A 15,282-nucleotide genomic window follows, 5' to 3' on the forward strand; every position below is an offset into this window, starting at 1 on the left:
TGTCATTGAACCCTGAGGTGAGGTTGTGTTATGTTGTGAAAGCCCTGGAAAATCGGTGTTTTCTCCCCCCCCCCTGGCATGTTTACTTTGCATTCATTACAGGTGAAACGGGTGGATATGCAACTGATTTCACAACACGTTAGGCAGAGTCACTATGGGATGTGCCAGGATAGAAGTAAATTGTTTTTTCCTGTTATTCATCATCAATTACAGGTGTGCATTTGTTCCATTTGCATGAGACTGGGATGAGTCATGAACTTTTCTCAGCCAGCTGGAACACCTACTGCAAGGTTGATCTAACAGTGAGCATGTCTCTTCATGCTAACCGCGTCGTTCTTTCCACTTGTTGGTATGGGACAGGAAAGAGGTGTGAGAAAAAAAGAGATTGTTTTAAATCCAGTTGTGTGAAGGTGGCTGACTGTGTGGTCTTCAGTGACGTCTGGGCAGGTCCTTGCAGGTCGGCTTCTCAGCGTTGTCTCTGAGAAAACAATCTGTTGAGATGACTCAATCAAGGGTAACCAACCTGCACGCAAGCCTCTGGTAATTATTCAACTGGCCTCACAGGCAGGACGGGTTCAAAAGGGGGACAGGAGAGAAAGGGAGGGGAGTTAGAGATAAGGTGAAAAGGAATAACATGAGGGGAGGGTTGACAAAATCCTGTTTTTGCCAGGGGGGGGAACTGTGAGATTGTAAGGTTTCCTGGACTTCAAACTGGAACATGAGAGCTTTCCTGAGGGCCAAGTTAGAGTGTGTCTTATTGTTTATTGTTTGAACCTGGCAGGAAAGAGACATATTGTTTTCACAACAGGTAGGGTCATGTTCAGTAAGGGGCCTCACGCAAAACAGAGTCACACTAAACACACTTCCAAGAAAGAGAAGCAGCCCCCATGTTTTTGACTTTTTCTTCAGAACAACGATGCTGTCCTGGCTGTCAAGCCCCGTGCTACACAGTCAGACAACAATGAACTGTCAGCAGCAGCTGCCAGAAAAACACTGCAGCAAAACAAAGGGCCAGGTGTGAAGACAGGGACAGGTTATATCAGCCAGAACTTCACTTACGCAGTTCTAAGCTATCTAAGTGAGATGTTGCCAAAATTGACATAATGTTCATTTTGAACTCCCATGTGAGATATTCAATTTGGGTGGCTTTACAACAACACACAAAATCAGTCGTTATGTTTTTATCACTAAATGCCAGGCGACACAACTGGGATCTGCAAAGTCTGCTTAGCGTCACTTCGGGGTAGCACATCTGACGCATCATTTCAAGGTGACTTTGACAGGGCTTCCTTCACTGTAATGATAAGACTTAAGACAGCGGGGTGTTTGATAAAGCAAATGAGGGTTAATAGCTCCACTCAAGGGCATAGTAGTGTGCACTGCCTGGGAATGAACCAGCAACCTGTTGGACTCCCTTACTGCTGCCGCTGAGCATTTATCACCAAACACTGCTCAGAGAGACATGCAAGGCTGTTCAGATTTTGTGTGGTGTTCCTGCGGCCAGGGAGTGCTTACTTGTTCAAATGAGATGTTTTTCTGTGAGGCCATCGGGGGTGCGAGTGAATGCGTGTTCGCGCAAATGTTACTCCCGGCAAACAATCAGAAGGAGGCTCTTAAGCTGGTCTCTCCTCTCCCAAAGAGAGGGAAAAAGTGAGAGTGGGGTTTTTAGTTTTGAAATATTCATGAATCTCTGAATCCCTCTTAAGGATTACAATCTCTCATCCATCTCATGGTGTCACATAGCTTTGGGCGATTCGGAGCCGCCTGCATTAATGCGTGTAGGGCGGCATCGGGGAAATAACTCTAATTCATAAACATGGTAACAAGGCAGTGCATATGTATTACTGCTAAAGCCCGCAGAAAGAGGTGCATTGATTCCACTAAGCCCCATCCCGATGTAACACATCTAAAATATTTAATAGCTATTACTGTAGAATTAGAATGGATCTTGTTACGACAGCTAATCCAAAGCTGTGGGAGCAGGGTACCAATTTAGAGTCAAATGTCACATGTGGAGAAAGAAAAAGGGGGGCGGGGATACAGCAGTCGACTGAAAGAAATGTCCATGTGTGTCACCCGTTACGGGGGAAATGAAGTGTGAACTGAGAGAATGGAAGGGAATACGGGAGCGGTGGAGAATGAAAATAATGGGAAATGAACACAAGACAGATATCGACAGAGAAAGAGAGACTGGAAAAGAATAAGACATCTTCCAGTACCTGTGCCTCTGGCAGAGCCACGTCCATGATGTTAGGCTGGCTGCGAGGTTCACCGTTCTCCAGCCGGGAGAAGATGACTTGGTAGCCTCGGATTTGGCCGTGCTGCTTCCCCTGCAGAGGAGGCTTCCAGGTCACCCGGATTGCTGTGGAGTTAATGGCCTCAACCTCCAGCTTCCTCGGGGGTGCTCCCGGCACTGGAAACCAGAAAAAAACAGAGGGGAAAGTGAGGGAGGGAAAACAGAGGGGAAAGTGAGGGAGGGAAAGCAGATCGAGAGTAAGTCCGAAAGAGAGAGACAGACAGTCACAGAGACTCAGAAAATGTGCTGAGTTAGTTATTTTCCTCACTTCCCTCTGTTTTGCGATGAAGAGCCAATCAAAATAATGACTCCTGAGTATCTTTTACAGACTTTGGTGGTAGAAACTAGATTCTGCCATGAATCAAATTCATCTCTACTCAGTTCTTCTATGTCTACTGTGTCCCCAAAGCACCCTGTGCGGGACGCCATGTGGTCGAGCGATGTCTTCAATGTCCTTAATTTCAGTATGAAATTAGCTGTGTTGCAGCAAACTTCAAACACATTAATTATAGACGAGTCTCTCTTAGGAGCAGCCGCTCTCTATCAACAAAACGAGGAAAGAGTGAGGAAAAAGAGGCAAGAGCGATAGAACGGAGTGGGGGGTTTCTGCTCCAGTTCTACTTCTCAGAACAGAAGAAAGAACTCAAGAGAAGCATTCAGACAGTGAGAGCAGAGGAGAGTGGTGCAGAGCTCTGGCCCGGGGTGATGAGCCTTAACCTGACAAAGATGTAAAGTGTTAAAGCTACAGAGAGCGAGCTGGAAAGAAGAGGAAAACAAGGCAAGGCTCTGCTACCACCATCGCCTCGTTTACTCAGAATTTATCATCAGGCCACACACAGATTTGCAGAAGAAGTTAGAAACAGTTAGGGAAGATAGCGACTGGCAGCCCCAAGCAGAAAGAGTCTCAGAGCGCTCTGCTTCGTGGAGGTGTCCACCTACCATCCTCTGTGGTTTTCATCCTCACTGGGGCACTTTCGGGGCCCGGGCCCACGTCAGTGTGTGCCCTCACCCACACCTGATACTCAGTCCACTTCTCCAGGCCTTCCAGCAGGTGGCTGGAGGCTTCTGCACCGATCTCCGGCACCTCATGCCGCTCTGTGTCCTCTCCCGCCATGGCTTGGTAGCTGACTGTGTAGCGCACGATGGCACCGTGGCGGCTAGCGGCGGGTGGTGCCACCCAACTCACCTTGAGGCTGGTGGAGCTCAGGCTGACCAGGTGTACATCCTGAGGGGGGGCGGATGGGGCTGTTTGGGGAGGGGAACACAATCACATGGACGGGGGAACGGATCAAGCAAACAAAAAAAAACAAAAAACTAAAACACAGGCAAACAAAACACAAAACTGTGGAAGCTTTTGAACTGCCAGTAGGAAAAATAATGTTATATTCAAAATGTCAATGTAGTATTTTTGAGTTTCACCACCTTCAGTGTGAATGCAAAATGAATCTAAAGATGAAGACTGAAACTATATTTATTATTTCTACTGCTCTTTAAAAAAAGAAGTAAACAGCATCAGGCATAACACATTAACCTTGGCTAATAAAAAGTGGTGTAAGTGGCATTATTCTTTTAATGAAAATGTAATAGATCTGTATGATCCTAAGGTGTATCCCTACCTGTTGCACCTTTATGACCCAAAACGTATCCTTATGCTGCTGTTTTTTCAGATATGAATTATTTTTTAAGTCCAAGACATGGTCCAGGCAACATGTTCTATGTTTTGAAGACATGATCAATTTCTGAGTCCCTTTCTAAGCTAGTGAAATTCACATATTTTGCACTCGTACTGTGGGTGAGACATTTTTAGCATTTCAAGTTTGAATATTTCATTTTTATTTTCATACTGAGTACAAAAAGCTTTCATACTAAACAGGATGCTGCCTCCGGACTGAGAGACTGGCTGCAAAAACACATTACCAGGCTACTGCTAAAGCTGAGTTTGGCACTATATTTATGTGAGAGGCCATGGAACTACATGGCGGGCTGATCCGAACAAAAACGTGTGAAATCTTTACAAGGCTGTGTTTATAAAGACGTCATTTGTCCCTAACTGTCCTGGTGCCTCTCGCAGAATGTAGAGGCAGCAATAAAGTGGCCATAGATGTGCGAGCGCGTGAACAAGTGCTTGACAGTGTTGACTGGTGTTCACACGTTGATGCGGAAGCTCTGTGCTTCATAACAGGGTGAGTACGACCCGGTTCAGTTCTGCTGCTGAGATACACTGGGCTGCCTCCAAAGTCATACACAAAGCTATGATTTTATAATCAATAACAGCCATCAACATTTCAACTACTGTCAACATCTGGCTGATGAAAAACAAAATTAATATGATTAAAAGATGGGACATATTCCTAAAAGTTAAGATTTACTACAACAACATGCTTTGATTTGAATGACTATAATCAAACCAGCTATTTTTATGGCTTGGGACTTAGTGACAGTCAAGCCATCAAAGTGACCTTTGAATTTAATGACTAGAAGTAATATCAGTATGCCATATTCAAATGATATGCTGTCCAACTGACCCAGCTTTGTTTTATAATCAATAACCCCTCTTTCATCTCACAATATGGGAAATAACATACACAGTATAACTATGATTAATGCCATAAGTATGATTATTTATTTCAACAGCGGTTTATATTTTAGAAGCTCTCAAGTCCAGAGGAAAAAACTGAAAACTAACAATAACAAAAGGATACAAAATAATAACACTTGCATGCATCTAACTCAACTTATAAAAAAGATTCAACTACAAGAGAATAAAATGAAACAAGAGAAGGAACATTTAAACTAAGGTGTTCTTAGAAGCGTGCATATGAAATGTAATTTGTAATAAGCAGAGCATTGAACAGTTATCTCAGATATGAATCCAATATCTATTGCCACAACATGACATTCCCCTTTCGTCTCCTCAGGTAGACCCTGGTCCTGGGATTGGACAGGAAACTACAGACAAGACAACACCATGTGTGTTACCCAAGGTGACTGAATATTATTAATGCTTATCAATTAGATTGTTTCATTGATATCAAGATGTTAAAATCTACTTCATCAAAGTCAAATAAGAAGAGGTGAGGACAACACCACAGGAAACACATATGCCTCTAAGGCAAAAATAAGCAAGACGAAGAAGGACGATGAGGAAGATAAAATACTTCTATCCGCCCCTGCTTCATCCACATGATATAGCTCAGTATAAAACACAAATACAGAACAGCTGTATTATTATCAATATCAAGTATCTCTGTTAGTTTTATAATTCCTTTCAGGAGAAGCGTCATATATCTTCAGTTGAGTTATGTTCATTGCTCTGAATCTTAAAACAAATTAGTTCCAACGATTTAAATGCGGCACTGGAAAATGTCACACTTTGCCACCGTCTATTTGCCTCAGATTCTTCCAAAGGCTGCAGCTCATATCATGCACACCACCCTCCGGCCGCATGACGTCCAAATAATGTTCTTCCAAATTCTGTGTCCTTGTGAGTCCTGCTGTCAAGAGGCCCAAGGACATAGACTCATCCCCACCTGGATCTTAATTGACAGTTGTGTAACTCTGTGGTTGTCAGAGGTGTTAGTTCTTCAACAATACGCCTGTCCGAATGCGGAGAGATTTTAAAAGAGATATGCATATATTGCGCAGTATTCCTTTCTAGCCCATTGCTAAGTAATAGCAAAGTATCTGTATGTGTTGAAAAAAGCTTTAAAATAGGATCCTTCCTTTACTGTTTTAAAATGTCTACATAGTTTTATTCCACCACAGCCTGGATGTGTTGCAGGGCTCTTCAGTAGAGCATTTTGCAACATATGTGAGGGAAAATTGGAGTGTTTGAAGGTGCAAATCAGCTGGAGTGCACTCAAATCAGCTGTTACTAATTAACGTTAATTCCATGAGTAACTTGACAGCAGGCTGAAATCTTTCTGTGGCCGGGTTCATCTGCTCTCTGCAAAGTAAATGCTATTCATGAGAACATTTTGTCTTAAGCAAAAGGTAGTTCTGTACAGGCCAAATGCATGGCACAGATATACTGCATATAAGCCTCCTGGGGGAGAAAGTACAAAGATGGTGCAACCACAGCAGTAATAACCGCAGTCGGCTGGCAGAGAGTGACATTTTGAGTGCTGGCAATATAAAAGCACATAATGATATGAGGAAAAAAAACACAGCACAGCTTGGGAATGTGGGAAGAGGACACATTGAACCTACCTTTGACACTGAGCACAGGGCCTGCCCTCAGACAGACGGACAGGAGGGTTAGTGTTGGTGACAGAGGGGAGGTGGTAGAAGCGTGAGGCTGACCGGGATGGCTGCACTGTCAGCACTTTACGTGGTGCTGAAATTGACTTGACATTCAAGTTGCCAACGCTGTCTCATTTAAGCTCTATGAAATTGTCCTGCCTAAACCTAAACCTGCTTCAGCTGGCTGTGGGGGGGCGGTTGCGCAACAAAATCGCTGGTTAGTTGACAACAAGGAGAAAAGACGGGAGGGGGAAATGGCGGACTTACTGGACTGGGCGGTGCGAGCCTCGATGGGCTGGGTGTATACGCCTAAACCCATCTCTGATCGGGCTGCCAGTGAGAAGCGGTACGAGGTGTCGGGCTTCAGACCGTCAACAGCGTAAGAGCCAGCTGGGTCGAAGATCACATGTATCTAGACAGCAAGACAGAGAGAGAAATATACCACTGAATAAATAATTAAAGACAGTCAGACATGTCTTTTTCTGTGTTGAGCTATATGGGTAGCACTTGTTGAATAGTTTTGACATGGAGGAAATAATCTTTCACTGAAATCCTAAAGCCTCGACTGCTGTCTCTCCTTCCTACACGCACACAAAGCAGAGCGCGCAGCCAAATGTGAGAGCAGATCATTCCAAATACAAATTGTCCTCTAGTTTACAACTGGTGCAGTGGTCCAGCAGAGTTGAACGAAGGGCTGCCATACAGAGAGGCAGAACCAAACAACTTTGCAGTCTGTTACCACAGTAAATATTTCACATCGGCTGGGGAGGTGCCTGCATTACTACAATAACATTGCTGCAGATGAGGCTTCCAATTCAGAGAAATTGCATCATAAAATGCAATATGGATCTTTCTGCAAATGAGAAAAGTGTAAATGAGATTAAGCAGATGGATGGATGGATGGATAGGTAGATAGATAAATAGATAGATAGATAGATAGATAGATAGATAGATAGATAGATAGATAGATAGATAGATAGATAGATAGATAGATAGATAGATAGATAGATAGATAGATAGATAGATAGATAGATAGATAGATAGATAGATAGATAGATAGATAGAGAGATAGGTGGATAGATGAAGAAAGATGGTGTACAGGAGAGAAAATTAGGTCATTAAAAACTCAAAACTTCATGTTGTTATTCTTACCTTGGTCTCTGAGTCGGACTCCCAGTACTCCAGCTCATACTTAGTTATGGGGTCCTGTACGGGCCACAGCCATGTTAGCATGATGCGGTTGTCGAGCTCGGCATCGGCCTCAAAGCTGGACGGCTGGGCAGGCACTGGGTACAGAGGGGCGAGAGTTTAAAGAATGAACGGAACAAAACAAAGAAGCACATTACTAAAGCTGAATGTTCTCCACAGTGTCAGCCGCAATAACCAACTCCTAAAAGTGGACCTTATGAGAAAGCATTTGCAGCGTAGAACCAAACAAAAACACAAATATTATACATTCAACACTGAAAAACAAACAAAATCCTTCAGCTTACTGTACATGCCTAACCTAAGCTATTACCTTGTCTAACGTAAATGTAAGTATATTTAGAGGTATCTCAGTGGGTTGCCGCTCACCTCCCTGCTGGGTTTTGACTTGCAGGACGTCAGAAGGTGGCCCGTCTCCTACAGAGGTGAAGCCCAGCACCCTGAGGCTGTAGGTGATATCAGGAGTCAGGCCTGAGATGGTGGTCAGACTGCTGTCATCGGTGTTGTGTTTCTGCCAGGCGCTGAGCGGAGCCGTCAGATCCGAGCTGTAGTAAACCCGGTAGCCCCGGATTTGCCCGTTGGGTTCCTCGGGCGGCTCCCACTGCACCAGCATTGTGCTGGCACTCAGCATGCGCGCTTGGACGTGCAGAGGTGGCGAGGAGGGGGCCTGCTCACCGGTGCGTGTCTCCACGGGGTCGCTTGGAGGCCCGCGGCCAATGTTGTTGACAGCCATGACGCGAAACTCATACTCGGAGTAGGGGCTCAGTCCACCAATGCTGTAACGGGTAGTTGCCACGCCTTCCACTTCCTGGAAGCCGTTCTCTGAAGACTTGGCTTTGTACTGGATCATGTAGTAGGAGACGGGTTCTGGGTTTCCGGAGTCCCAGGTGAGAGTCACACTCGTGGCTGTGGTCTCCGTCACAATGAGGGAGGTGGGGGGCTTTGGCAAGGCTGAGGAAAGAGAAACATGGTATTAGCTCGATATTAGAAATGGGCTTTTCAGACATGTGGGTAATTTGAAAGAAATTGGATGTCTGACACATTTGATACTATGATTGTCAAAATGTAGGCACAATGAAGCTAAAAGTCATCTCTTGTGGAGAAAAGGCATGACTGGTCATGTAATTCTCCATTCGGTAACTCATAGCAGTGAAATGATTGTTTCATAAGCTAATCCTTATAGTGCTGTCAGCAGCCATTATCCCCAAATGAATAGAAAAGAATGAAAACTCAATTTTGTGTTTTTTAACCGGCCTGGTCATTACCGACAATACAAGAAAATTGCAAGAGTGGTTTCCATTGTGACTGTACAACAAAAACAAACAAAACAGAGGGTCAGCTTTGCTGTGGACCCTCTAAATAACTGTGTATCGATTAGTTGAGGCAAAAGTGGGATCAATACAGACAAGATAAGAAAGACGGCAATAGATAGACAACACACTCGCAGAGTCACAAACACAGGTGGGTAGAGCCACATTCACACAAACCATGGGTGAAGAAAAAAAACAACTCAAAGAAAGAAATGCATAGCAGCCTTGATATCGATGCTCATTGAGAAAGAGATTGCAAACAGCAAAAGCCTTTCATTTTTACCTCTCATGCGTCAACTAAAGCCAAACGCTACAGCACAAGGCCAGCAGGGATGATGTTCTCAAAGTTAAAGTAGTTTATTCTGTTTCATAAAATGCAATTATCAGATCTGAGGGTGACTCAAATCAATGGTAATCAACAGCCTCCCACATAGAGAAAAGCAACCCGTCCTCACCTTTGACCGTGACCTGGGCGGTCGCTTCTATCATGCCCAGAGAGGAGATGGCCACGCAGGTGTAGTTGCCTGACACACGGATGTTGGTGACCTCCAGCACGTTGCGTCCCAAAGGCATGTCCTCCTCCTTGGTGAGGTCCTCGCCGCCGGTCTTCCACTTGACATAGGGCATGGGGGATCCAACTGCCACACAAGTAAGGTTGACGCTGCCGCCCGGCATTACCTCTTGATTGGTGGGTGGAATGGAGAATCTGGGTGGGACTCTTCGTACTGAGGGGATGAAGAGAAGCAGGAGGACACAGTGAATAGGTACAGTAGGATATGACAGGTGAATATTAATGTTTCCTGAGATTTCATGAATGCTCTACCTCATGGCTAAAAGCTAACTCAGAAAAGCTGCCTGAACGGAGGGCTGATCGCCTTTGTCCGAATGTGCAGGCGAGCACAATGGGAATAATGGGGCTGTCACAAAATGGCCCTGGAAATTCACAAGAAAACTTTGAGGGGGTGTTTTATCATCCTGCTTACAAAAGGGGATATAATCAAAAAATAGCCCAGTTTTGCTGGAGACTATGTCTGTCCCTCTTTTGTCAGAGTGTCAAATGGTAGCCAGAGTTGCATCATGGAGGGACCCTGTGGAGATGGCATTGTTTGATTTCTCCTCCCGCTCCCTCTCTCTGGCTCCTTCTGCTCAGCCTGTGTTTCTCCCTCTCTTTGTGCAGTTCTGATATGCAGATAGGCTGACATTAAAAAGGGTTCCCATGGAGACAAGAAGGGCCCGTTGACGTCGCCAGGGACTAGGCAAACACCGATGCAGAGGCTCCATGCAATACTGAAAAGCTTGCCCGGAATAAACAGGCTGCCAGCATTTACATATGACTTGTTTACCGTCTAAATAAAGGTACACAAGAAATGCCTGCCATATTTACACACCTCAGATCTTTTTCTGGTAACTTTTTGGCATCCATAACAAAGTTGTCTGCTTGACATGGCAAATAAAATCAACCCTGACAGTGCTGTGTAAACATCCGTCAGTGTCAGACCTGGTAAATGTTTGATATGCTGTACATTTCCACTGAGAGTGCTGCATGTAAGAAAGGAGGAGCTCTGACTTCTTTAACCTTGATTATAGAGAGAATGAAGCCAAGTCAAACATTTAGCTCCCTAGTGAGAACCCATTATTGCTATCCCATGACTGCTGGTTGCACGTTTAAAAAGAAATACGACATTCACTATCCCTGCAGAATTCATATTTCTTGTTTCCCCTAATGCACTACAGCATCTCTGTGTCTCTCTGGGAAAAAGCCCTTGACTGTAATTGCTCTTTTGCACCGGTCTCCATGAAAATGGATTTTCATATGTGATTCTCCCTCCACCTTCCCTCGCCCCCCCCCACCCTTCACCGCTCCCTTGCCGATCTAATTTGAACCAGAACGTTGTTATAGCCATGCTTGTTATTCCCCTCATTATGTGAAATGGAAAAAAACACAAAAAGACTTTTTGAGATTCCAGTCAGGAGAAGGCTGGTTCTCCGGACTGTACCATAATAAGGGTGGGGGGGTGGGTGGGAGAGACTGGTTCACACTTATCTGAATTCTCCCAAAAATAATTGAGGTGCCATATATAGAAAAACCTACTTCTTTTTTTGTTTTTTTAAATCAATACAATCATATGGGTTTAAACCACCTGGCTCAATATCTCATTCAAATATTAATACCCTACGTCTGAGCCAAACACATTGAATCATGCGCTTTTAGGGATTTGGCCTTCTGTTTGTTTCACACAATTACCCACATAAATCAAAACTTTACATTTTCTTTTATAACAACTAAGCGTTTCAGTGTGTGTGTGGCACACATTGAAAACAATGTGGAAACAGTAAAGAGGTCAGCAAAGGTTTAGGACTGAGTCATGATGACCGGGGAAAATTCATATTAATGTAAAGTTTACAAAATGACTCAAAGAACAAGAGGGCACGACTTTAGAGGGTTTCTTCTTACAGAAATGATTCATGCAGGAAAAAAGAGACGCATATTAACAGTCCAGAAGGATCAACCTCAGCCATGATGACGTCTGCTTTCTGAGGTTCAAAGACATATGGTTGATTTTTAAATGAAATCAGTGGACAGAAGGAGCAGTGATACCAGCCTGGGAACATGACAGGGATGACATTCTCAAGCAGTGCATGCAAGGGAGCAGAGGGAACATACAGGATAGGATCACAAGCCAGAGTACTCCGGGAGAGGAAGATAAGTGTGAACTTGGTCTAATTCTCTCGTATAAATGTCTAAACATCTGATTTCCAGTATGAATAATGCACAACAGACTTTCCTTTGAATATTTTCCAGAGAAAAAAAGCGGTACTATTCCACTTGTGTTGGTGACAGGAGTTCTCACACAACTGTTACACTCCACAAGTGCTGCTATTTTTTTTTACAACATATGCTTTTGAAGAAGAGAAACCTGAGATGATCGGCCCTAATGTAAGACCATTAAGCTGAGTATCTGTTATTCGTTCATGATTCCATAGACTAAACAGTGCTAAGAGCAGTCAGTCAATGGGGCCTGTGTATATTGAACACTTAATGTTGTGAATAATTCATGGCGTGCGGTTAAGTTTGGAGAGGTGCTGTGGAACAAAATGACTAGAGGGCAGGTAATTGTTATCGATTCCCCCGAAGCCTCTCTCCTGTTGAGAGCGGCTTTGAGAGACGGGCTCCGGGACTCTATCAAAACCACAAAATAAGCCCTGTCTCCACTCTGCATGCCTGCTTGCTGGATACCTATAAATTTAACTGCCTTGACAAAGTGCCCAAGGATAGCAGAACCTGTCCAGTCAATCAATATTTGAGCAAACTGGCACAGAGTCAGCGGCCTCCCAGGCTTCCTGGCAGCAGCGCAGGGCGGCGATGCTGCCGTGATGGCTGATCATCCCCACTGTCTGCACACTGCCAGCTCATTCTTAAATATTCTATAGGTCAGCTCTTGTGAGATCATTTCCAGAACATAGCTCTGTTTGTTCTACTGCAATTGAAAAGTTGAAATGATCAGACATTAAACAGTCAAAATTCTTGCTACAACTTCTCATAAAGACAGTCATCTCATTATGCTAACATTTGCCCATCACACCTGTCAGTCTCCGGGTAAAGGATGCCCATGGCTGTAAAACAGACATAATCCCCAGGGAACAGCTCTGTCAGTTTCACCCATGTCTCTCAGTGGGAGAGCGGGGGTGTTGCTGCTAAATACCTGACAAATCCGGTTGCCACCTGAATACCAGAGTAATCCATCAAGCATCTCTGATAGGCTGACGGAGGCGAATGGAAAGTCTGAGTGTGAAAGCTAGCTATATTTTTTGGTAGATGTTGACATTGATGCTAAGGCTGAGTTTGGGAAGGATGCATATAAAAATAACACAACAGAGATTGAATAATGACTCATGCTAACCTCACGAGTGAGGCTTGTGTGTCTTGGCGAGGCTAATCGAAACATGGTTTGGGGGGGTGGCATGCAAAACTATTCAGGGTTTCATGCAAAACATGTTTGGGAGGGAGAGCTAGTTTTAATATTTAGTGATTTAAAGGAAGGGATTTCGCTGTCTTGATCAGAGGCGATGGAAAGGATGGGTTGATCTCACCAACAATCTGTATCAAATTGACAGGGAGGGGATTAAAAGTGAAAATGACCAACCTTCACGTTGACCTTTTTTGCGGATGAAGTGATTTGATGAAGGTGAGCGATGGAATGAGAGATACAGAGTGGAGAGGAAGACAACACAGTGAAACAGGAAAGAGCTTGTGTTGACACAGTGGAGGTTAGTGACATGGCACAGAAAGGCAAAGTAATACATACATCAGGATCAGGGAGGGAAACGCCATATCATTTTTGGTTGTTTGATCACTTTTACATTTTGTTGCAGTTTCTCTTTAATATTGTATCATTAAGGAGACACTGAATGAGCACTTCCCATACTTAGAGTGCTGTTTCTCACTATTTTTCTCCATAAGATATGCCTGGATTGATCATTTCCCTCCTTGACACCCAGACACACACACACAGAACAGCATGAAGATATTTTGGTAAGAAAAAAGCCCGACTGCAGCACTTTATCCTCTGTGACATATTGACATGTCACATGGATATATGAAGGAGAGTCGGCAGACAGAAGCTGACATCCCTCCTCCGTTGTGGGATAAGCACTTGACAAATGATCGCTCATGTAAAAATCACAGCGCGCTTGTGATTCTGCCCACGTTGATGGAGTCCACCTTTGGAGGAGGGTCACCAAAAGCGACCTGCAGCAAACAGGGTGCACCTACAAACATGCACAGGCTCTTAATGGATGAGAAGTGGAAGGACGTAAACAAATGCACAGATAGGAAGGGGGAAAACAATCCATGAGCAGTCCCTCAAATCCTCTTTTAGTCTCACCCTCACCCCTCCCACACAGAAATATGAGGACATCATTCTTTTGTGGCTCCTAAATGTCAAGGAAGGGGTGGTGCTGGCAGCACGTTTGTGTACCTGCAAACAGGAATTGGATCAGGTAGCTACGGTAAGTGGAAAAACACAGAACCAGATTCGTAGACACCAAACACCAACCAATAACAAGCCACTTAATGCAGGAGTGTGTGCGGGTGTGTGTGTGTGTGTGTGTGTGTGTGTGTGTGTGTGTGTGTGTGTGTGTGTGTGTGTGTGTGTGTGTGTGTGTGTGTGTGTGTGTGTGTGTGTGTGTGTGTGTGTGTGTGGGTGGGTGGATGTTAGAAAGGGGATCATAGAGAATAATACCACAATTCGTTCTCCAATGTTAATCTTTTCAAGTCACCTTGAAGTGGTGCTTACGTTATTGACATTTCAGGCTACGCTTGCTGTTTTAACCGGGGGGAGTTTAATTCTTAGAAGGTGTTTATTTTCAGTGATATATTCTCATAGTTTACTCAAAAGTATAAAAGGAATATTAAACACTGTTTTTAGCACTGCTACAATACGTTGTACATTCATATGCAAACTGAATTGTAACATTATATGTTTTATTTGTTCATAGCAAGTGTAATTTTTATGTTGTGCTTGAAGATTGGACTCTTCTGCAGCCTGCTGCTACACATCAGCACTGTGAAATGTAACAATTGTCAAATGACATGTTGGCTTTCAAGGCTTGTTATGTTTTCAACTTTGAAAGCAGTCCCTAAGTCTCCCCTCTGGTGTCTCAGGATAAAAAACAAAACCTATAACAACAGGAAAAGAAGAGAAGCATGTCAAAGGCCACTTGTCTTCCGTCCCTCATGTTTCAAACCAAATCAGGCAGGCCGGTGATAGCTCAGCCCCGGGTCTCGTCTCCTCATTCCTGCATCAGTCACAAAGACCGAGTGAAAACATGGCTGGAGCCTTTGTTCTCCATTCCAGACAAGAACAGTTTTAAAAGGTTACGGTTGGTTTGATTTCTATCTCTCCACTGGTGTGGTGGGGCTGGCAGAAAAGTTGGTGTCTGGGGCCAATGGGTTGACAGCTACCTGGGTGGTGTTACAGACTAGCTGGGCCCGAGGCCCCTGCTGGCGCCATGCCACACAAATACTGTAATTACCTCTGTGGGGGGAAAAGAGCTGCGTTTGCACCTGTGACAGACATGGCCTGATTAATAGGCGAGACTTACATCCCTCCCTCGCCTTGGTTGTTTGGCTGACTACCTCCCCCTGTCAAGATTTAGGATCTAAACCTTCTGGAGCCCACAGTGTTTGAACTGTACATGTGATGGGGCTGTAGTCTTTGAGGATGA

The 15,282-nt window shown here is 44.3% G+C and overlaps 1 protein-coding gene across 6 annotated transcripts in view; it reads right to left on the reverse strand.

Moving 5' to 3' along the window:
* The window catches only part of LOC134865608 (receptor-type tyrosine-protein phosphatase F), a 115,453-nt gene that overhangs the window by 47,007 nt on the left and 53,164 nt on the right, over positions 1 to 15,282 (reverse strand). For all 6 annotated transcript variants that reach the window (XM_063885249.1, XM_063885248.1, XM_063885247.1 and 3 more), the window contains exons 7-12: positions 9,510 to 9,779; positions 8,114 to 8,695; positions 7,691 to 7,824; positions 6,806 to 6,950; positions 3,236 to 3,541; positions 2,220 to 2,413 (exon numbers count right to left, since the gene is read on the reverse strand). In XM_063885249.1, coding sequence (XP_063741319.1) covers positions 2,220 to 2,413; positions 3,236 to 3,541; positions 6,806 to 6,950; positions 7,691 to 7,824; positions 8,114 to 8,695; positions 9,510 to 9,779 — 1,631 coding nt within the window. The remainder of the gene's footprint in view (positions 1 to 2,219; positions 2,414 to 3,235; positions 3,542 to 6,805; positions 6,951 to 7,690; positions 7,825 to 8,113; positions 8,696 to 9,509; positions 9,780 to 15,282) is intronic.

The sequence above is a fragment of the Eleginops maclovinus genome, chromosome 6 (assembly GCF_036324505.1).
Source record: "Eleginops maclovinus isolate JMC-PN-2008 ecotype Puerto Natales chromosome 6, JC_Emac_rtc_rv5, whole genome shotgun sequence".
Classification (NCBI taxonomy): Eukaryota; Metazoa; Chordata; class Actinopteri; order Perciformes; family Eleginopidae; genus Eleginops; species Eleginops maclovinus.